The following is a 24,448-nucleotide window of genomic DNA, read 5'->3' as shown; positions in this document are numbered from 1 at the left end:
GATTCTGTTCCATTGCCTATGTCTACCCCTAGCCAGGTACACCGTTTTCTCTCTGAACATGCACCAATCCATGCCCTCTTTCCACGCCAAGACCGGGGGCGACCTCTGGGAACCCCACAACTGTGCAATGTCTCTCTTAGCTATCATGTTACCAAGGGTCGCCCAACGGATCTGAGCAACAGTGTAATAATTCGGCTCCCACACATTCAGCAGGCAGCGCCTAGCTTCGGGCAACAACGACACTCCGGTAACTCTTTCCATCACCGCATGCACTCAGGCCCAAAACCCCGCCACCGCCGAACACTCCCACAGAATGTGAAGGAAGGTTCCAGGCATACCGCAACCACGTTTACACAACCCATCCAAAGAATAGCCCATTCGCACCAGACTCGGACCAGTAACATATACACGGTGAAGGATCTTAAGTTGGACAAAGCGAAGACGGGCAGGAATGGCAACCTCCTTGGGCGACGACAGCGCAGATTGCCAGTCTTCGTCATCCAATTCCAACCCATCCTCAGTCCACACCGCTCTAAGACGCTCAAGTAGATCAGTCCGATTATTGATCAATTTTTTATAAATCAGTGAAATCCTGCTGTCAGGGACATGACCGTACAATATACGGTCCTCGAGAGGAGAGGACTCTGGGACGTCCGTGCCTGCAGCGAAAACCGACAGCAAGGCATTACGCACCTGCACGTATCTGTAAAACTCCTTATCTCCGAGTTCATATTCCATCCTCAGTGCCTCAAAGGTTTTAACATTTCCCTTGGTCCAAAGGTCGCCCACTCTACTGATACCAATCATATCCCATTTCTCAAATCCTTTGGTTCTCCACAAGCAACCCAATCTTTCAGAGGCATATAACGGAGCCGCACGAGTCAATCTATCACTCCATCCCAAAGCCGCATTTGCATCTCGCCAAACTCGCACAGCTATCTTAGTGGGCCCAGTTAACATCCTGCAAATCCCTTTGGAATAAAGCGCCCTACTATAATTCCCGCCCGGTAAAAGATGTTTATCCATCTCGAACGCCGGAGAAGGACCAGGTGCGTAGGTTGCATGGTTGATCGCACTCAATTGAGTGGCCCAATAGTAACGCTTGATATCTGGGAAAGCGATGCCCCCATCGTACCAAGGGAGCGTAAGCTTGGGGAGAGCAATACGCGCGCGTCCATCCCAAAACAAACGACGCTGTAGGCTCTCCACCTCCCGAAAAAACCCGGAGGGAATAGGGTCAAAGGAGTTTTAAAGTGCGTATAAAAATCTCGGCGGGGACATCTTCTTAAAAAGAGCAGCCCTCCCGTGCGGCGACAGCGGTAACCGACGCCAGCGGGAGACCTCGAGTTTCAGTCGCTGGAGCGGGGTAAGCAGGTTTCGCTCGTAGCGGACTACAGGATCCAGGGAGATATAAATCCCTAAATACTTGAAACCCGACTCGGTGACCCGGATCGGGAACCTGCGAGGCAGCGCGGGAAGCCCTCCTGCTAACACATAGACACAGGATTTCGTCCAATTAATAAAAAGACCTGAGTTCTTCCCAAATTAAGTTAAAACGTCAAAAAGCACATTCAAGGATTTCCGGGGGGATGTGAGGTACAAAAGGATGTCATCCGCATACAGCGAAATGCGATCTTCGAAGTCAGGAGCCCTCCTAATGCCCTTTAGCGAGGTCTCCCAACGGAGCCATGCGGCCAGCGGTTCAAGCGCAAGGGCAAAAAGCAAGGGAGACAACGGGCAGCCCTGCCAAGTGCCCCGTCCGAGGGTAAAAGTGCCAGATACCTTCCCATTGACCACCACCTGAGCCAGAGGCTTCTTATAAAGAAGTTTAACCCATGCAATGAATATAGGACCAAAACCAAATTTGGCGAGAGCCGCCCAAAGAAAGGCCATTCGATAGTATCAAAGGCCATAGTGGCATCCAAGGAAGCCAAAATGGCCGGCTCAGAGAGGGTCGCGGCTCTCGCGAGAACTCCATGAAGCCGCCGAAGATTAAGGGCAGTATTGCGATGCGGGATAGAACCGGATTGATCCGGATGGATCAAATCAGAGATAACCTTAACCAAGCGGTTAGCCAACAATTTGGCCAAAATTTTGGGTTCAGCATTTAAAAGGGAGATGGGCCTATAGGAGGCACAACAGTCGCGCGGCTTACCCTCCTTATGTATTACCACGATAGAGGCCAGCCGTTGATCCGCGGGGAGGGAACCTGATTTCAGCGCCTCAAGGAACATCTCTCTCCGATAGGGCGCCATTTTGTCAGGCTGTAGTTTGTACAATTCAATAGGCAAGCCATTAGGGCCCATAGCCTTACCAGAACGAAGGGAGCTGATGGCAATCGCTATTTCATCTATCGTAAGCGGTGCGTCCATGATATCTCTTTCAACATCAGAGAGACAGGGCAATGCAATGTCACGCAATAGAAACTGAGAATCCTCCTCGTCCCTATCACAAACTGAAGAATACACAGTACGGAAATGATCCACAAAACAGTCAACAATACCAGCAGGGTCAGTCATACATACTCCATCCGTCCTTGCAATCACAGGAACTACACGATTCACTCTTTCCTTCTTATCAAGCCACGGAAGCAATTTACCAGCCTTGTCACCCACATCATACAGCCTACCCTGTTGCTCTCTATTCATCACCTTAGCAGCGTCGGTCACCAGGGCTTTATAATCAGATTGTTTTAAGCTGAGGAAGTGGAGTTTAGCACGAGTGACACCCGCCACGAGGTCACTCTCAACCACAGTTATTTCGGCTTCAATGCGGACCAATTCCTCACATTTGGCCTTCTTTGCACCAGTAATCAACGACAAAGAATGTCCACGTATAACAGTCTTTAAAGCCTCCCACAATGACACAGATGAAGAAACAGACCCCACATTATCGAGGATGTAATGATCAATAGATTTAATCAGCTCTGGGCGGATCTTAGGATTACGGAGATACCAGGGGTTGATAGGAGCAACCCTGCCCTCGCTGTGCACCCCAGCTTCCACACAGAGCCACAAGGGGGAATGATCTGAAATGCCCCTGGGAAAGTGTCAAATGTCTCTGATGGAGGAGGATTGAGCCGCCGGCATTAGGAGATAATCAAGCCTGGAGAGGCTCCCGTGGGCACCTGAATGGAAGGTATATTGTGATCGCACAGGATGCATCAACCTCCAGCTATTCACCAGCCCGAAAGTCTCCAAAAACCCACTCATCCACAACTGAGATCTAGCCAAATCTCTGGGAGGGTAGCGATCCGAGGTGCCAGAAACAACAGAGTTAAAGTCCCCACCCAGGATTAGAAGACCTTCAGGAAGCCCTAGAACAACCCGTCCAATATCAGCAAAGGTGGGAGTCTGCAGGCCAGGGGGGGACATAGATCGTGAGTATGGAGAGCGTCTTCCCCTCCCATCTACCAGTGAGCGCGGCGTAGCGCCCTCTATCATCCAGTATTACATCATCAATCTCAAAGGGGAGGGAAGACCGAACCAGAATACCCACCCCCCTAGAGCCAGAAGTAAATCCCGAGTGAGCAACTAAGCGATAGCCGCGTCTATTCATGGCTTGACAAGCATTACCAATCAAGTGTGTTTCCTGCAGAAGGACAAAATCAGGAGAATGACGTCTCAGAAACTGCAGCACAACCCCTCATTTTATCCTGTCCCCCAACCCGTTGACATTCCAAGACAGCAGTCTCAACTCACTACCCCCCATTCCCGAAGAGACTGCAGAGCACACTCCACAAAGAACACATTAATCGATGCAGTAAGGAATACAATGCGATGCCTTGCAAAAAGGAACAAATGAACAAACACCCCCCACCACCTCCCAACTTGAACCGGTTACAACACCCCCAACCCTGCACCCCTGCGTGAGACTCAATAGCCACCCCAACTTGCAGTGTGCCTGTCGCCCAGTCATTAAACTAATCTAAACAAAAAAAACCAGGAGGAGGTTTGAGTCCCGATTTACCCCCCGCCGCCCCGGGTCAATATAGAACATCCGAATATTAGCCTCAGCTGAAGTACAGATGAAAAGTTCAGACATCGGGAACCACAGTGTCACTCTTGCTCCGGCAAACCACCCTCGGCACCACCAGGGTGCTCGGATCGATCATCCCTTTTAGGCAAAGAGTCAAGCCAGTCACCGACACTCTCCGAGCGATCAAAGAAAAATGTCCGATCCTCATATTCGACCCGAAGTCTAGTCGGGAACAGCATGGCATACTTAAGGCCCAAGTCACATAGCCTCCTTTTCACACCCTGAAAACCCATTCTCTGCCTTTGAACCAACTGAGTAAAGTCAGGGTAGAAGTTAACGGACGTGTTCTCGAACTTCACAGGGCCGCCCACCCGAGAGGCCTGCAGGATAGCGTCTCTATCGGGAAAGTGAAAAAGTTTTGCAATAATAGGTCTCGGGGGGGGGGGGGGGGGGGGGGGGGGGGGGGGGGGAACTCGATGGGCTCGCTCAACGGCGAAGAATTTGCTGAGCCCGGAGGGGGCGAGATGATTTAAAACAAGATCTTCCACCAGAAGATCGATCTAAGCATGTTCATGGTTCTCAGGGACTCCAATAATGCGTACGTTATTACGCCATGCCCTATTTTCAAAATCCTCCAGTCGGTGTGCCATCAAGTCATTCGAGGCACGCAGGTTGCCGACTTTGGTCTGTATGTCGGATACGTCGGTGGTCAGGCTGGAGGTCTTCAAATCTAAGGACTTGACCCTCTCATTAGTCTTCGCCAGGTCCGCTCTAATCAAAGTGACATCGACGGCCACCGTGTCTATTTTCGAGGCAAGAGCCTCGTATTGTTGACCCATCGAAGCCTTCATGCCGGCGATGGCACTCATGACATCCTGTAGGGAAAGTTCGGGAGAAGTAGCAGATTCAGCTCCCGGATCTTCAGGAGTACGGCCGGTACCGCCGGGGTATCCCGTAGGATGGGTGTAACGATCCATAACATTGGTTTGAATCTGTCCCCCTCGGAGAGGCGTCTTAGTCTTGCGCTTCTCAGGGTCGGGTCTGGTGACCATATTGAAAAGTGTGCCCCGGAGGGGCCCGTGAGACCTGGAGAAAATGGCCATTAATGGCGAGGCCAAAAGTCAGCAAAAGTGAGCCACAGTGGGAGAAGTGCCGAAAAAGTTGAAGGCAAAATGCTCACAGTTGAAACACGTCGTGAAAGGGCGAAGCCAAGCCGGATCAAGGGTAGATCTGAGCCATTCTCCAATCGAATGAGGCCCAGAGTAGGTAAGTGAAACCGAAATTAAGATGAGGCCGTCTGGGGGAAAACCCCTTCGGCCGATGTTGTTCAACTACTCCACGGCTTGCTGGTTAATAGAGCCCCCGCCCACGTCCTGGGGCAGGCCGCAAAAGTTGAAGTCGACGTAGCAGTGGCTCCCGACGTCCAAATGAAATTCTCAAAAAAGTTTTGAGATCAGCAAAGGCGCGTCTTCAAAAGCCCATCTTCGAAATCAGGATATATTTCAGGATAATTGCGAAGGGCGGCGGGGGTCTCGGGAGCTCTGTGCTCATGCGACCATCTTGGATGCCCGCGAAGCTCCTCCCCCGTATACTTCAGCTTTTGACTCATTCCACATTCAGCCGATACCCATCGGAGAAACTCTTTTTCTAATTGTGGTTCGCAGTTGATTACTGATCTATCATACTGCAACACACTTTTTGGTCACAGCCAGACCTGATTCAACAACCTTAGACATCGCTTTGGTATGTTTAGTTCTGGGCACCAGTCCCACCAGAGACCGTCGTACCGTTGTCTTTCCGTCACCTTCATCCAGACCCTCAAAATACCAGGACATTCCCACCACATATGTATAAATGTCCTTTACACTCGGGGAAGCTCTCTGTGACACTCTGGTTTATATTATGTGTAGCAAATGTGGTGTCACATACACTCTGTGATAGCACTTATAATTGATAAGTTTCAATTAACATTACTGTTGACCCTTCTACAATTGGCAACTATATCACTTCATATCTGCTCCCCTAGTTCCTCGCCTATATCTCTTTTCCAGTTGTACTTCAGTGTATCCCGTTTCTTGTCACTCTGGTAGAAGCAATGTATTTAACTGTGTGAACAGTTTACCCTCATCCTGCATACCTGCCAATGCCTTATCAACAGGCCTGATCACTGTGTGACCAGTTCACCCTCATCCTGCATACCTGCCAATGCCTTATTAACAGGCCTGATCACTGTGTGACCTGTTTACTTACCCTCATCCTGCATACCTGCCAATGCTTTATCAACAGGCCTGATCACTGTGTGACCTGTTTACCCTCATCCTGCATACCTGCCAATGCCTTATCAACAGGCCTGATCACTGTGTGACCTGTTTACCCTCATCCTGCATACCTGCCAATGCTTTATCAACAGGCCTGATCACTGTGTGACCTGTTTACCCTCATCCTGCATACCTGCCAATGCCTTATGAACATTGGGTTCTTTGGGAATGTCATGCCGGACTTTCCCAATGATAGTTGCCAAACTGGCTAGTTACAGCCATTCTTAAGATTGGTTAGGTGGTAGGTGCTTACAGCGCACTCATGTAAAGATTTAAATTAATGTATTCATGTTCAGATGCCCTGTCCTTCGCTACATAGGTGGTCTCCATACTGGCTCACTGGTGAGGGTGTAAAGTTGGCCATCTCAATTGTAGATGTGGACTGGAACATGTGTATTTCTCTTTACATGTGGATTGGCAGCTGTGGTTGTCTTTACTGATTCAGGACAGAGACTAGACAAAATAATCCTTACTCGATAAGCTCCCTCTCTGTCAAGGTGACAAGGTGTTCAAAAGGTGTGTTTCACTCATTGCTAGTGCTGTAACGCTTTACGATTTTCAAGTAATATTTGTTGTGAGAAAACATAGTTTATTGAACATTTACTCATGGTATCTGGCATTCCAGCAGTGACGGGAGGTTGTTTACAGTGATTGTGGTAATCTGGCAATTACTGTTGATGCCTGGCTCTTTGCTTTTGAAGGTGAGGGCCATTGAAGCCACAGCCGGAAGAGGCGGTCTCTGGACTTAATGGAATGCCGCAGCATCCTTTCATAGATGCTTCGCTTGATTACACTCACTTCGCAGTTGATGTCAGTGGCAGTTTATTTATTGTCTACGGTCATGCCTTTAAAAGAAGCATTTTTCCGAACTGCGAACAGTAGTATTTCATTTGTTTGAAATGAAGCATTAACAAACAACCTTGTGCTTTTCAGAGTGAATTATTAACGCCCCAAAACACATTATTGTTGACTTACCAGTAGTACAGTTATCGGACCTTTGAAATCAACAGATTGATTTGAAATGTGTATGTTTGAGTGGCCTGTTTAGATTCTACACCCAAAGCACAGCTTTGCTGTTTAGAAATTCACCTGTAACGTCAAGGCTTGGGTTCGATCTAATGGGTCAACTCAGGCTTTCATCTTTGAGTCTGATTAAATAAGTCTCGTTGATTTGGGGACATTTGTTAATTCACTGAATTGAGTTTGTATTCTGTGCTATACCTGTGGAAACATATTTAATCAACCAACAACAAGCTACCGCATTTTAATTACAATCATTGTTTTAGTCCATTCGTCCTATTTACTAATTTATGTTTTTCCTCCTTGCAGGCAGTTACCACCTTCCTGTGTTTGTACGGCATGGTGTGGTATGCAGATCACTATGGTCCGCGGCAAAAGGTACTATTTATTGAACAGGAATTATGTGTTTTACTATCACGTTATAGAATATGGCTCACTTTCAGAGAGGCGAACGTAGGTCAGCTCATGCGTGCTGTTTGATAGACATAAGTTTCCCAGTAAACTGCCCTCTACTAGGGTGTATTAGTAGCTAAATAGTCAAAGGACGGAGTAGTGAGGTCCACCTGTTTGTGCTTTTCTGTTTTACTAATTGTGCAATTTAAACCACAAATGCAAGGCAAGGTTAAACTCGAATTACATCTCTAGGATTAGCCATATTCATGTACTGTGTGTGCGAGGATTATTAAATGTCAATTACAGAAGTACTATGTTCGAGGCATATTAGCTGCAGATCTTACACTGTGCATTAGATCACCACCTAGTGTTGGGCTCGGATGATTGCATGTTGTTGTTGTCTTGGAAGAAGTCTTTGTAGTCACCAGATAGGTGATTCCTCCCTTGGACGTTAGTGTGCATGGGCATCGGCTCCATCCTTAGATTGTTTATTTCCTCCACTGGGTTCGGATGAACTTTTTCTGCTCCGGTTCGAAATCTACTTTTCAAGTACTTTGACGCGTAAAAACGTATTTAAACCTCACCAAACTACTTTCGATATCGACAAACATCGTCTCGACTCCCATCAGCTCGATTCCGGTCATCGACGCAGGCCATTGGGTCTATCCATGCCGTGAGGCCTACACCTCATGGAAAGGACGCCATTCAAAAAATGCCCCAACTGTGGAGAAAAGCTCCCACACAGTGACCATCACGAGGTGTGCAACCTGTGGTTATCGCCAGAACACGACGAATCCAGCTGCACAGCCTGTGTGACTTTAGATCCAAGAAAACCATTCGAGATCGGAGGGCCCGTCGACACGACATGCAGAGATTGGCCTCGGAACCGGTGGATATCTTCGACGAAGAAGTTCCGCTTGTTCCCGAAGAAGATTCAGACGATCTCAAAATCGTATCAGACTCAGATGACTCCCTACCATCGGGTCAGCACGTGAGTACCACTGTCCTGGCACCCATACCCACCACCCAAATCGAAGGCAAAGGTCAACACTCTGCCTCCAGAGCCCAGTCGAGACCAAAAACACACTTCAAAAGCCCCACCATCGAGCCCGGCTCCAAAGATAATACTCAAGCCTTCTGGTAGCTCCTTACCGAGCAAGCCGCACGTGCCGAGCCCACCAGCTCCCTCGGCACTGAACCGAAAGAAGTCTCTGCTCCGAAACCGTCGACTTCTAAAGACAAAACTATGAAGCCAGTGTCTGACGCCTCGAAGCCGACGAGACCAGCTTCCACTACTAAGCCAATATCTTCGGTACCGAAACATACAAGGCCTGATTCTGATGTGCTCAAGCCCTCAGAACAGCCTAGACTCCGAAAACAACACCTTCGGTGCCGAAATCTGTGCCAAAGGACACGTTTACAACTCCTAAGGCTAAAGACCAGCAGCAACCAAGCCCAAGACCGAAAAAATCGACACTGCAAAGGTTCCGCAAGGAGAAGAACTTTTCCAGCCTGATCCTCTACAAAAGAAGATCTACATTGACCCGAACACAGGTCATGTATCCACTACACCACACAGGAAGAGGAAATCAGACACAGCACCTACACCTGCAGTGCCTGTCAAGAAGAAGGACTCTGCCACATCTTCTATGCACCCTTCTTCTCCTATACTTCCTTCTCCTCCTATACTTCCTTCTCCTTCATCTCCTGTCCCTCCTAACAATTAATCTCAGAATTCTCCTGAACACTCTCCTCCTCATTCTTCACCACATACATCTCAAAATGATGATGAGTATAATATAGGGGGAGGGGTAGACCCAGATGTGCCTTTTTCCTACCCTGTTGATGATCCAGATTGGGAGTACCCAAACCCACAAGATATGCCAGATATTCCTGACCCACACTCATATCCATCAAAACCTTCTTTGGGCACTTACTGAATAGGGCTCTCATTTATCATGGGGTCACCATGCATTCAGATGAGGCAGAGGCAGATTTTTTATTAAATACTTTTTGAACAATCTCAGGTCTGTTCAAATTCTTCCTATGATCAAGGGGGTCATCAAACATGCTCCAGAGGTATTTAAAGATCCTGTACGTGCTAGGATCCTAAACCCTAGAATTGAGAAAAAGTACAGGCCTGCTCCTGGTGATCTAGCCTACATTAAAGGACAGCTACCCTTAGATTCACTAGTTGTCTCAAATGCTAGAAAAAGAGCAAACTCACAGATGTCAGGTGAAGCACCACCCCCTGATAAAGTATCTAAGGTGATAGATGCTTCAGGCAAAAAAATAGCTGCACAAGCTACTAATACATGGCGTATAGCTAACACGCAAGCCCTCCTTGCAAGATATGACAGGGCTCATTATCATCAGTTAGAAAAATTAATGCAACATCTACCTGACCAATATAAGGCGCAGGCAAACAACCTCATACAAGAAGGCAAGTTAATTTCAAATGCCTCAATCAAGTGTGCACTTGATGTAGCAGACACTGCATCTAGAGCTGTAAACACTAGTGTCCTACTACGACGTCATGCGTGGCTACGCATTTCAGGATTTAAGCAGGAAGTGCAAACTACCATCTTAAATCTGCCATTCAATCAACATCAATTGTTTGGACCAGAGGTAGACACAGCACTTGAGAAAATGAAAAAAGAAACAGGTGCAGCCAAGTCTAAGGGAGCTTTGCAATCCACACAGGCCTGAGGCTCCTTTTTTTCGCTCCTTCTATAGAGGAGGCTCCAAACAAACTGGAGCAGACAATACAGCTTCCTTCAAATCCAATACACAGGCATCCTCCAGTAAAGGATATTTTAGAGGAGGCTATAGAGGCAACAACAATAAAGGAAGAGGTCGAGGTAACAACAATATTCAAACCTCATCCACCACAAAACAGCGACTTCCCTCTGCTCCCCCAACAGCACTCCACTCCTGTGGGGGGCAGACTAACACAGTTCCTTCCTGTCTGGAATTCCTTCACAACAGACAGGTGGGTAAGACAAATTATCCAGTATGGCTACTGCCTCGAACTTACAGCTACCCCTCCACACATACCACCCAGGCAGTGTTCAATGTCTGCAGAACATCTTACGCTGCTCAAACAAGAAGTCCTATCACTTCTTCAAGAGAATGCAATAGAAATAGTTCCTTTACAACATCAAGGAACAGGGGTTTACTCGCTGTATTTTCTAATACCCAAAAAGGACGGGACACTAAGACCAATTCTCGACCTCAGGCCCCTCAATCACTATATACACTCAGATCATTTTCATATGATCACTTTACAACAAGTGCTCTCATTGCTGCAACAAGGCGACTTCCTTACAACACTGGATATAAAAGACGCCTACTTCCACATTCCTATACATCCTCTCACAGGAAGTATGTAAGGTTTGTACTGGAAGGACAGCATTATCAATTCAAAGTCCTTCCATTCGGGGTAACAACTGCACCAAGAGTGTTCACAAAGTGCCTAGCAGTAGTAGTAGCACATCTCAGAAGACAACAAATACATGTCTTCCCTTATCAAGACGATTGGCTCATAAAAGCCAAGTCATTCAATCAATGTGTTCAACACACACATCAGACAATTCAAACATTGCACGACTTAGGGTTCACAATCAACTACATCAAGTCGCACCTACAGCCCTCTCATGTACATCAATATTTAGGGGCTACAATAAACATGTCTACAGCTCTAGCGTATCCCAGTCCAGCAAGGATACAGAGCATTCAAGCCTTAGTCACAAATTTCCAACATCAACACTCTCTCCCTGCCAGAGTGTTCATGAGACTGAGGAAAATGATTATTTATCGTACAGTTATGTCCCATCATACACCCTCTTCCGTCATGTCCCCGAGCCCATCATGCCAAAACACGAGCACACGAGAACACGAGCACGAACCGACCACGCGCTGATCATGCGCCTCATGTAGTCACACACGCGCTCTCCTTCCCCAAAAAGTCAAACGCTTATCCTTATGGTCAAAGCGATTCCGAGAACCAACTACCTCACTCAAACCGTACATTACTGTGGTTAAGCCGATGCCGAGAACAAGACCCCCCCCATCTGTAACCATTTCCCTATAATCGGGCCAATTCCGAGAAATGGGCCCCACTCTGTTAAACCACGATAACCAATTCCAAGAAGAGCCCCCGAATGCTGAAACACGACAAACAGACATCCTGTCACGACCACCTCTCCCCCATCTAAGGAACCAGCCTAGTGTTATTTCTCCACACCTTCGCCTCTCTTGTGCTTCCTCATTCTAAATCATGACTCAGCCTTATCTCCTCTACCATGTGTTCACTCTTTCATGACGCTGCCTCCTTTTATGGTCATGACTTCTGTTTTATGTTAACGTATGATCCGGGCATTCATTGAAGGGAAGCTCCTTCCTCTTTTCCTGCTATAAATACTGTGTGTTCAGATAATAAAGTGAGAGATTCTTCCGATCCTCCTCAGGTGACGGAGCTCTCCCTTAACTCGAGTTACTGAATAAAGACCCTGAATTCGAACCACCACGGACTCTGCTCTTCATACTTTGAACTTATTGATATTGTCTGGAAATTCCGATCAAGGTAAATTACTAAAATATTTACCACAGCAAATTGGCGCCCGAACAGGGACTTCCCTTTCTCCCCACACGCCGGTGATGCGGACCTAGACCGGTCTCTTCAAGACATCGACGGACTTCTACGTGCACACTGCAGGGTGTTCCTGCATGAACTCCTTTGTGTCGAAGAGGGGCCTAGCCATCCATACGAGGCGGTGAGGACGACAGCGGAAGTTCCGACCCAGAGCCCGAAACCTGTGAAGATTGCAGAGTCCGAGGTCGTCCCTGTCCACAAGCGCTGCGTAATCAAGTGTCCAGATCTTCAAGGTCTTCAAGTTCTCTGTACCTCGGTGAGTACTGCTGGGGGTGTATAAAGACTGGTTCTGAATTTTCAGAGCACGGTAAAGACGGGTTCCGAATTATTCGGAGCACGGTAAAGACGGGTTCTAGGTTTCTAGAAAACTGTATGTTTGTATTCTGATACTCAGAATATATCGAGTTTTTTCAAGTGTAAAGTTTTATCTGTATCTGATACAATGCCTTTGTTCTCTAAGCTGTGTAAACTGGGTACCCGGAAGGGGTTACTGGAACAGTCTGTACCAGTCCCCCCGAAGGATACTCCTGGTTATTTTATGTACACAAAGTATGGGATTGGTGCCATCTTGTATTTGGATCTTTGGGAAGGTTATACTAAAGATTTAGACATCGCGATCAGATGGCCAAAGAGTGGCACATGGGATTTGAATTGTATCATGGCGGTTGAGAAAAGATGTTGGGAAAAGAAAGCGAGACCCTCGATGTTAGAGAGTGTTGATATATGGCGAAAAGAAGCACACCGAAGGGAACAGAAAGAACAAGGGAAAGTTGAGAAAGCAAAAAGAATGTCGGAAGAAAGTAAGATGAAAAAGTTACAGGATCAGGATGATGATATTTGTTCTGAACAAAAGAAAAGGGAGGTCTCAGCCTCAGTAACGGGTATATATCCTGTCCTCTCACCAAAAACAGGGTCCGAGATTAACTCAGATTCTAGTACCCCAACGGCACCTCCACGCCCTAAGGTTCCTTCTGTACCCGACGATTTTATTACTACTTACTTGATGGAGCCTCCTCCTGCTTATACGAATCAGGTAACAGCCAGACGAGTAGTTACTCAGACGGAACCCATCCCTGACACTTCGGGTGGTGTTCTACCTCTGTTAGAATGTGATTATGATCCAACCCCAGGGGAAGGTTCACAAGCAGATATTTCCCTTCGCTTACGAGAAGCTCTAGAAGGTATACGAGAGGTACCGAATATCACAAATTGCCTAAACAAAATTTATGAAGCGCTTCGAACAGGAGAAAATTTAGAAACACTACAGGAGGCTATATAAAATAGACCCATAGCACATAGAAAATGCCTCTCACGATTCATGATCACTTGTTTTATTAGAATGATAGCTAGTGCAGGAAAAAGAGTTCCTGATGATTTACTACAACTAGACCAAGCAGTAGTCGCAGGAAATTACAATAAAATAAAAGAAATAGATCTTTTTATTCCACTCTTCATAAGCAAGGTTTCCGATTCCCATCGAAAAGATGCCCCTACCCAGGGAACTGAGAATGAGAGTACGAGCGAGGATAGAGACGAAGGAACTGCTTTTCAGGGTGCAGTACGTTCCCGTATCCCTCGTTCTCAGAATAACGGACAATTCAAACTTAGAACTAAGAAATTGTCATCCCCCACAGATAGGTTGTTCCTACGAACGCAAGAAGCTCTAGATGATTGGATGGACGACGAGCCTCCACTCACCACACAAGAAAAAGAACTCGCTAGATCAAGCACCCATTGGGTATCTCAGTACTCCATATATGGCTCTGATATAGTTGCTCAAATGTTTTTATCAATCCCTCTAACCTCTCAAAGGCTAGCTAGCATCTATATGGTTCAACACCTCATTACAATGTACGAAGATACTGGTTGCCCACCAAAAAGATTACATCCTCTCTTACGAGACTGTTTAGAAGGGAGGTGGGTGGCTAGGGGACAAGAATTCCTTAATATCTTCCTTGAACTACGACAGCGATATATCCAATGTTTTACAGACAGTTATGATACAAATCCCCATCCCTATGACCAAGGACAGTTCCCCCTCCGAGAAGTACACCCCGTTGCAGATTCCGATGGAAAGTTGCAACAAACATTCGTGTACACTCCTTTGACAAAACTAGAAATACTCAAGATGAAGAAAATGGTCCCTTCCCACGAAAAAGACCCTTCGGGTTTCCATAGGGAACTCAAGGACATTCTTCAAATGGGTTCCTTTACTTATAAAGACCTCAATATTCTCCTTAAAGTCCTGTTACCTCAAGGAACGTACGACAAGCTAAAAGGAAAAGATTGGGAGATTGAAGGGAAAAAGGTAACATGGGCAGACTTAGAAAAAGAAGATGCCACTCGTAATCCCGGACAAGGTTTGGGACCTCTAGTTCAGGAACTCCCTCGATGTCTCCCTAAAATACTGTCCCAGTTGCTGACCACTAAGAAAGAAGATTGGGATGCTATCTCTGCATGTAAACAGAAACCAGATGAGGATATAGGGGACTATTATTCCAGGTTAGAGAAATGCTTCCTCATCAACAGCGGCCTCTCCTCCGGTGGAGACGCCTATAGTCGATTATTTGTTTCCAAACTCGTAGAAAATGCCTTGCCCACGATCAAAAATAGAGTACTGAAGGTAGAAAGTACTTGGCAAGCAAGTTCCCCCTCACAAGCACTTCAGATGCTCCAATATCACCAAAATAAAATTAGGGACGAACAAGAACAAGAAAAGAAGAGAACAAAAGATACTAAAATGAAGGTATTAGTAGCACAAACTAATACGATCCAACAGACCCCTAAACAACCTCAAGTATCACAAGAAAAAGTTACTTGTAATTACTGTAAAAAGCCAGGACATTTCGTGCGTGACTGTCCAGTATTACAACATAATATTGCCACTGGGAAGACACAACCTCGTAACTATCCCCCTCGTCCTTCTGCTCCTCCAACTGATGCTAAACTTACCACCCAACTCTATCAGTACCCAGTGTCATCCTATCCTGAATTCCCCACGATCTCATGAAACAGCTGGGAGGAACACGATAATCGTCCACTAATACCGGTCCCGGTTGACCAAGAGGGTCCCTATGTACATGCTAAACTCCTAGGTAAGGAAGCAAAATTTCTGATCGACACCGGGGCTAGTCGGACGACAGTGCAGCACAACGAAGTTCCCAAGGTACCCCTCTCTAGCTCAAATAGTATTTCCTTGGGTTTTTCTGGTACACCTGTCATCAACAAAGTTTCTGAACCAATTTCTCTTAAAGTTGGTCCTCTTACAACTTCCACCGATTTAGTACTTACAAAGTCCTGTCCCGAAAATCTCCTTGGCATCCAGACACTAAAAGAACTAGGTGCTATAATATGTTGTTCCCCAGAAGGAGTCCGACTATTCCTCCGAGATTTTAAAGGTCATTTCACCACACGAGAACTAGATGTCAGACTAAGAGACATTCCTGTTACACTATGGGCTACTGATCCAACAGATGTAGGATTCATGGATATTACACCACACTTAGTGACACTGAAAGAAGGCGTTGTCCTACCTCGTATCCGTCAATACAAATTACCTCCAGATGCAGAACAAGCCCTTATTCATATTATCGATGATTTGATAACAAAAGGAGTAGTCAGAGAAGTACCTTCCAACACATGTAACTCGCCAGTCCTGCCAGTCAGAAAGAAAACTGATGATGGTGCGCCACCAGTCTACAGACTCGTGGTTGACTTACGTGAACTCAATAAATGCGTAGTACCACAATACCCTGTGGTCTCGGATATCAGTACTCTGTTAACAGCCATAGATCCTGAGGCTACACATTTCACTGTAATAGACCTGAAGAATGCTTTCTTCAGTGTACCCATCCACCAAGACAGTCAGTACCTATTCGGATTCTCCCTACGAGGTCGTAGCTTCTGTTTCACAAGAGCTCCCCAAGGATATACAGAAAGTCCCAGTATCTACAGTCAGGCACTTAAAAGACAGCTAGATGACATTGTTCTGCCCGCCAACACGACATTGTTACAATATGTCGATGACTTGCTGGTCACCGCACGCTCCGAACCAGAATGTGAACAAGCTTCACGAATTGTCCTAATGTTCCTTGCACAACATGGCCACAAGGTGTCACCCTCGAAATTACAATTGTGTTTACAGCAGGTGGCCTACCTAGGACACCTGCTGTCAAAGGAGGGTAGGGCACTCACACCTGAAAGAATTCAACTCATTTTTAACATTCCTGTCCCCAAGACACAGAAAGAAGTCCGTGCTTTTATTGGTCTCACGTCTTACTGTAGACAGTGGATTCCCCAGTTTGCATACTTGGCCAAACCCCTGATACAGCTAACAAGCACAACTTCTTCCCCATTGCCATGGACACCTGAGCACACTTTTGCTTTTGACACCCTCAAACAGGCATTATGCTCTACACCTGTCCTAGCTACACCTGATTATGCCAAACCTTTTGTCCTCTTTGTCACAGAACGGGAAGGTACAGCCTTGTCAGTACTCACACAAACACAAGCTAACAAACACCGTCCCTGTGCTTGTATTTCTAGCACTCTTGACCCTGTTGCACAAGGTTTGCCGGCCTGCCTAAAATCTGTTGCAGCTACAGCTCTAGCAATACGACAAAGTGATTCCATAGTACTAGGACACTCCCTTGAAGTACAAGTTCCACATGCAGTAGAATTGCTTTTGAATAGGACACAGACACAACACCTAACCATAGCTCGCCTCACAGGTTACGAAGTCACTCTGTTCCAACCCCATATTATCATCAAAAGGTGCAATATCCTCAACCCAGCTTCACTACTGCCTACTGTTCCAGTTGACAACCAGGTTCATGACTGCTTAGAGGTGGTCGAACTAGTCACAAAACCCCGGTCTGATCTTACAGATGTCCCTCTAAGTACACCAGAACACACACTGTTTGTAGACGGTTCCTGTATGCGTCTCCAATCAGGCGAACTCTCCGCAGCCTATGCTGTCACTACAGAGAACACCGTCCTTCTAGCAGCCAGAATACCCGTACATTCTGCACAAGCAGCAGAACTAATAGCTCTCACCCAAGCATGTGGATGGTCCAAAGGAAAGCGAGTCAACATCTACACCGACTCACAATATGCATTCGGGGTAGTTCATAATTTCGGCATCCTTTGGAAAGAGAGAGGTTTCCTGACCTCTCATGGAACCAAGATCCAACATGGGGACCTTGTCCTCCAGCTACTAGAGTCAATACACAAACCCACAGAAATAGCCATACTAAAATGTAAAGCACACACCAAAGTTGTAGACTCTATCACCAGAGGTAATGCTCTGGCTGACGCCACAGCTAAACATACTGCTCAGACATCAACACTAAACACCGAAACCACCATTAGTACTATCTGTCCAGTTATCGATCCGACCAAGGATGTAGTAGACATCCAAAATCAAGCCACAGAAACCGAAAAGAGAAAATGGGAAGAGGAGGGAGGTTCACACACAGATCAAGGTTGGGTAACACAGGACAAGTCCAAATGGTTTCTCCCTGATCTAATGGTTCCCATAATGATAGAAACTGCTCATGGTCCCGCACATCTAGGAGAGAAAGGAATGTTAGACAGTCTGAATCTGATATGGCACAACAAGCATCTGCGTGCAGCAGCCAAACAAAAAGTACGAACCTGTATGATTTGCTGTCAGTTCAATCCAGGGAAAAGTGTATCCGTTGAACAAGGAGGGTTCCATCCTCCAGATCACCCCTTCGAAGTCCTACAAATGGACTACACACAGATGGAGAGATGTCGGGGATATAAGTATGTCCTCGTAGTAGTCTGTACCTTAACTCGATGGACTGAAGCATACCCCGTCCCAGACTATGGTGCCCAGATGACTGCCAAGCAATTGGTGAGGGAATTCTTCCCTCGCTACGGGTTGCCAAGAGTCATTTACTCTGACAACGGACAACCATTCTCCTCTAAATTGATGGAAGCTGTCTCCTTACTGCTAGGATACACCTGGAAGTTTCACTGTGTTAGGCATCCCCAAGCAGCAGGCCTAGTCGAACGACATAACCAGACATTAAAAACCAAATTAGCAAAAATATGCGCTGACAAACAAATAGATTGGGTTACAGCTCTTCCGGTTGCCCTCTTCTATATGAGAATGGTGGCACATTCTCGGACGGGTCTGTCCCCCTATGAAATTACATTTGGGAGGCCTCCGAATGTCTGGGGTGTCCCATCTCCTAAAAAGCTAATTGACATTGATGCAAATGTACTGACAGACTATTTGGCTTCTTTGATGTCTGCACTACGCTCTTGCCGTTCACAGGTGGCTGCAGCCTTCCCAGACAAGACCACGCCCGATGAGCACCCCATTCAACCTGGTCAATGGGTGCTTGTCAGAAATTTTGATCGAACCAGCCCTCTGGAGAAAAGGTGGACGTCCCCCAAACTGGTGCTGCTGACGACGAGGACCGCCATCAAGGTCGAGGGACGGAAAGGGTGGTTGCACGTGTCGCATTGCAAACCCTTCTACGGACCAACTCTGGACACTGTTGCTGATCCTGAGACCAGAGACACTGAAAAAACAGACTTTAAAGACACTGAAACGACAGACTTTATTTCACCCCTCCCAGAAGTTTTACCCCAAGAAGAGTACAAATCGCGGCTGCGATCCTACCCCAAACAGACTTGAGACATTTGCATCTGAATCCGGCCTGCCAGTGGCTATTTAAGCCCAAGACGGACGCTTGGTGAAGCAGTTGCTGGGAAGAGTCCGGTTACTGGTGCATTTTTTCCTCTCAAAGATTAAGCAGCCGAAATTATGAAGATAAAGACTCATTGTGCGAAACTGTTACATGACAAAGTTCCCCTTTTCCTTTCTATCATGATTCTTATTTTCTGCATCATGGCTTGTCTCGGTTGGTTCCTTCATCTAGCTTTCCCACCATCTTCCCCCGCGCCCTTGAACAATACTGCTATGCATTCACACGTAGATCTTCCTCCACATCTCATGAACAGAAGAAAAGAGTTCTTCAATAACACATTCATCTCCACACTCCACCAACATCAATTGGTGATTAACAAAACAAATTGTTGGGTCTGTGGTTTAATGCCACATTCTGTGCACGGAGGAATGCCTTTTATTCCTCTCCCTTTTGGCTATGCGGGATCTACCTATGCACTCTCTATGATATTTTCCGCCTCTGTTAGGAACATTCCCGAGACCCCGATCAAAAACGCTAGTACCTGGAATGAGATAAAAACAAAAACAGTAAGAGCCGTTGCAAGGATGGTAACTTTCACAGCAACATGGGGACGAGCAGACATTAGTGAAAACACCAGTTACTCCCTCTTTAATGACACCACCTCCTTTAGGGAGACATTTTCAGTCCAGAAAAGACAGACAGACCAGGGAGGATGGGCCGTGCCCCACCAGGGCCTATTCTGCGTAAGAGGAAAGGGCAAGGGTCAGAAAATGGGAGATAGTGAATGTAACAAGACCTACACCCTACCTGATCCAAATTTCCCAACGATGGCCACTGCCCCCAACACCTACTTTATCTGTGGATCTCACGCGCGCACTTGGTTACCTCAAGGCTGGTCTGGAAAATGCTACATTGCATTTCTCCTTCCCCCTACCTACACCGCCCCAGCAGATTATCATCTCAGTGACCCCCCGACCATAATTAATAGACGGCGAAGGGGGGCCATAGATGCTGAAGATACAGCAGGCCAAGAGGCTGGCGATTTCTTTAAAGGAGTCATCCCATTCTGGGGGCCTATGATCAACATCCGCCACATAAGACAACTGACTCGTGTAGTCCAGGGAGCCATAAACGAAACAGCCGGTGCATTAAGTAACATCACCGCTGAGATGGCTGCCGACAGACTCATGACGTTACAAACCCGTATGGTCCTAGACATCATATTGGCTGAGCGTGTTGGTGTATGTGAACTGATCGGATCCAGCTGCTGTATATTTATCCCAGATAATGCACCCTCGGTGTATGCCGCTATTTCCCGCCTTCATATACTTTCCAGAAAACTAGATGCAGACACTGGTGCCTGGTCCCTGACTGGTTGGCTCTGGAGCCTCCTGTCCTCATGGGGATGGAAGGTGCTTACAGTCCTAGGTCTTGCTCTAGCTATTCTCTTCACCTGCTGCCTCTATATTCAGTGCGGTCCAGCACTCTGAAGTTTCTGTATCACTACCTGCATTCCCAAAACCCAGACCAGAAAGAAAGAAAGATAAAGAATCATGTTACAGGAGCAAGTAAACGACCTAATGAGTATAGAGGTGGACTAGAAAAAGCAAAGAATTTTAAAAGGGTATATTATGGGACAAGGAGGGAATGAGGAAAATGATTATTTATCGTACAGTTATGTCCCATCATACACCCTTTTCCGTCATGTCCCCGAGCCCATCATGCCAAAACACGAGCGCACGAGAACACGAGCACGAACCGACCACGCGCTGATCATGCGCCTCATGTAGTCACACACGCGCTCTCCTTCCCCAAAAAGTCAAACGCTTATCCTTATGGTCAAAGCGATTCCGAGAACCAACTACCTCACTCAAACCGTACATTACTGTGGTTAAGCCGATGCCGAGAACAAGACCCCCCCCCATCTGTAACCATTTCCCTATAATCTGGCCAATTCTGAGAAATGGGCCCCACTCTGTTAAACCACGATAACCAATTCCAAGAAGAAGAGCCCCCGAATGCTGAAACACGACAAACAGACATCCTGTCACGACCACCTCTCCCCTATCTAAGGAACCAGCCTAGTGTTATTTCTCCACACCTTCGCCTCTCTTGTGCTTCCTCATTCTAAATCATGACGCAGCCTTATCTCCTCTACCATGTCTTCACTCTTTCATGACGCTGCCTCCTTTTATGGTCATGACTTCTGTTTTATGTTAACGTATGATCCGGGCATTCATTGAAGGGAAGCTCCTTCCTCTTTTCCTGCTATAAATACTGTGTGTTCAGATAATAAAGTGAGAGATTCTTCCGATCCTCCTCAGGTGACGGAGCTCTCCCTTAACTCGAGTTACTGAATAAAGACCCTGAATTCGAACCACCACGGACTCTGCTCTTCATACTTTGAACTTATTGATATTGTCTAGAAATTCCGATCAAGGTAAATTACTAAAATATTTACCACAAGACTAATAGGCATGATGGCATCTTGCATCTTCATTGTACCATTTGCAAGACTGCAAATGCGTCCGTTGCAGGAATGTCTAGCACAATATTGGAATCAGGCTCAAGGACAACTAACAGACCTGGTGTTGGTAGACAGCCGCACACATCACTCTCTGCAGTGGTGGAACACCAAAAACTTGACAAAAGGGCGGCCATTCCTCGAACCTGTTCCACAAATAGTACTTACAGCAGACGCATCTCTCACAGGATTGGGAGCCCATCTCCTACATCATACAACTCAAGGACAATGGACCAATCAACACAAATCGTTCCATATCAATCACCTAGAGTTGCTAGCAATATTCTTAGCACTCAAATCATTCCAAGTACAAGTACAAAACAAAGCTGTCTTAATCCGAACGGACAACATGACAGCTATGTACTATATACAAAAACAGGGGGGGGGACACTCTCTACAGCTGTCCCAGCTTGCACAGAACATTTGGAGATGGGCCATTCCACAAAACATATATCTGTTAGTAGAACACCTTCCAGGAGTTCACAATCAGATAGCAGATCTGTTAAGTCGGCAGTCACAACAGATTCACGAATGGGAACTACATCCACAAGTTCTGCAACCGTTCTTTCACAAGTGGGGTCATCCATATATAGATCTGTTCGCCACACACGAAAACGCGAAATGCCTAACCTTCGCCGCCAGGTTTCCGCACCCGCTGTCCAAGGGCAATGCGATATGGATGAACTGGTCAGGCAGATTTGCGTACTCTTTTCTGCCACTACCAATAACACCACTAATAGTGCGCAAGCTACGTCAACAGTCGCTCAAACTGATTTTAGTAGCTCCCATATGGGCACGCCAACCATGGTATACAACTCTGCTAGAACTATCCCTAGTTCCACACCAAAAACTATGCCTGACACCATCCCTGCTAATGCAGAACCATGGAGACATCAGACATCCAGACCCAAGTCAACTGAATCTGGCGATCTGGCTCCTGAAGTCTTAGAGTTTGGTTATCTTAACCTATCACCAGACTGTATGAATATCATTAAAGAAGTCAGGAGACCTACTACTACAGCTTGCTATGCTGCTAAATGGAAAAGATTTGTCCTTTACTGCAACGTTAACCACATTGATCCCCTAGATGCTTCCATCCAAAATATTATTTGTTACCTTCTACATTTACAAAGATGTTATTTGGCATATTCATCTATACACCTACAACTGGCAGCAATTGCAGCATATTTTCAAAATAGACAACATTTGTCTCTATTTAGAGTTCCTGCTATTAAAGCATTTATGGAAGGATTAAAAAGAATCATTCCTCCCAGGTTACCACCCTCTCCAGTATGGAACCTAAACATTGTTCTAACAAGGCTCATGGGACCACCTTTTGAACCTCTACACAAATGTGAACTGCAATTCCTCACATGGAAAACAGCTTTCCTAATAGCTATTTCCTCTCTTAGGAGAGTAAGTGAGATTCAAGCTTTCACTATACAAGAACCATTTTTACAATTACACCGTAATAAAGTGGTTCTCAGAACAAATCCCAAATTCCCTCCAAAAGTCATTACTCCATTTCATTTAAACCAATCTGTAGAGTTACCAGTGTTTTTCCAAAACCCAGACTCTGAAGAAGAAAGAGCTCTACACACACTAGACGTTAAAAGAGCTCTCCTCGGTTATATAGATAGGACCAAATCCTTTCGCAAAACAAAGCAATTGTTTGTAGCTTTCTCTCCACCACATAAAGGCAACCCCATCTCTAAAGCTGGAATTGCAAGGTGGATTGAAAAATGTATACAGATATGCTATAAAAAAATAAAATGTACATTAACAGTTCCGCCTACGGTGCACTCCACACGCAAACTAGGAGTCTCCATGGCTTTCTTAGGGAACATTCCCCTAGAAGACATTTTCAAGACTGCAACATGGTCTACAACACACACCTTCACTAAACACTATTGTGTTGATGTGCAAGCTAAGCAGCAAGCTGCAGTAGGCCAAGCTGTCCTCAAAACCCTCTTTCAAACTAATGCAACAGATACAGGTGACCATCCGCTAAGGGGAGACACTGCTGTACAATCTATGCACAGTGTAAGATCTGCAGCTCATATGCCTTGAACGGAAAATGCTACTTACCAGTATGCATCTGTTCTGGCATGTAGAGCTGCAGATTCTTACACGCCCTCCCGCCTCCCCGGGGCCGGTATCTGTTCCAGTTCTATCTTAATTAGATATACACGCATGGACATCCTTTCTTCTTTCTACAAACTCCATAATTTCCCATCAAGGTGAAAAACAATCTAAGGATGGAGCCGATGCCCATGCGCACTATCGTCCAAGGGAGGAGTCACCTATCTCGTGACTACAAAGACTTCTTCCAAGACGACAACAACATACAATCATCCGAGCCCAACACCAGGTGGCGATCTAATGCACAGTGTAAGAATCTGCAGCTCTACATGCATACTGGTAAGTAGCATTTTCCTTTCAAGAGATGCAGGGTCTCTCACTGTCCGTAATAAGGGAAGAGCTACCAAACCAGCAGTGCTCAAGTTTCTCCCTTGGCCTTGTCTTTGATGAGCTCCACTGCCGTGTGATTATGTTTAGGCAATACAAATGCCACATCCATGCATACATACACTTGATGGCCAACTCTTTTGCATATTTTCATTACATGGCTTTTTTGTAACTTGTTCTGATCTCTTGGCTTACCAGTCATAGGTTTGTGGCATCAGCTAAAAATATGGTGTAATTGAATCATGTATGCATCCACTCAGGGGTGGTTTGCTTTCTTGAGCCATTTGCTTCACAACAAATTGAAGATAGGCTAGGAAGGCATGTGTGCAGTATGTGTGTAATCTTTAGCCTTTCTCAGTATTTGTTATTTGCAGTTTTATGAATCGTGAACCAGGCCCAAGTACAACGT

The 24,448-nt window shown here is 46.2% G+C and overlaps 1 protein-coding gene across 1 annotated transcript in view; it reads left to right on the top strand.

Moving 5' to 3' along the window:
* Nucleotides 1-24,448, top strand: part of PTDSS1 (phosphatidylserine synthase 1) — a 360,643-nt gene that overhangs the window by 298,469 nt on the left and 37,726 nt on the right. The window contains exon 11 of the mRNA XM_078686999.1: nt 7,626-7,694. Within this exon, the coding sequence (XP_078543125.1) occupies nt 7,626-7,694 (69 nt within the window). The remainder of the gene's footprint in view (nt 1-7,625; nt 7,695-24,448) is intronic.

Source organism: Lissotriton helveticus, chromosome 4_1 (assembly GCF_964261635.1).
Source record: "Lissotriton helveticus chromosome 4_1, aLisHel1.1, whole genome shotgun sequence".
Classification (NCBI taxonomy): Eukaryota; Metazoa; Chordata; class Amphibia; order Caudata; family Salamandridae; genus Lissotriton; species Lissotriton helveticus.
The sequence above is the reverse complement of the archived record's forward strand: the minus strand, read 5'-3'. Positions and strand labels throughout refer to the sequence as shown.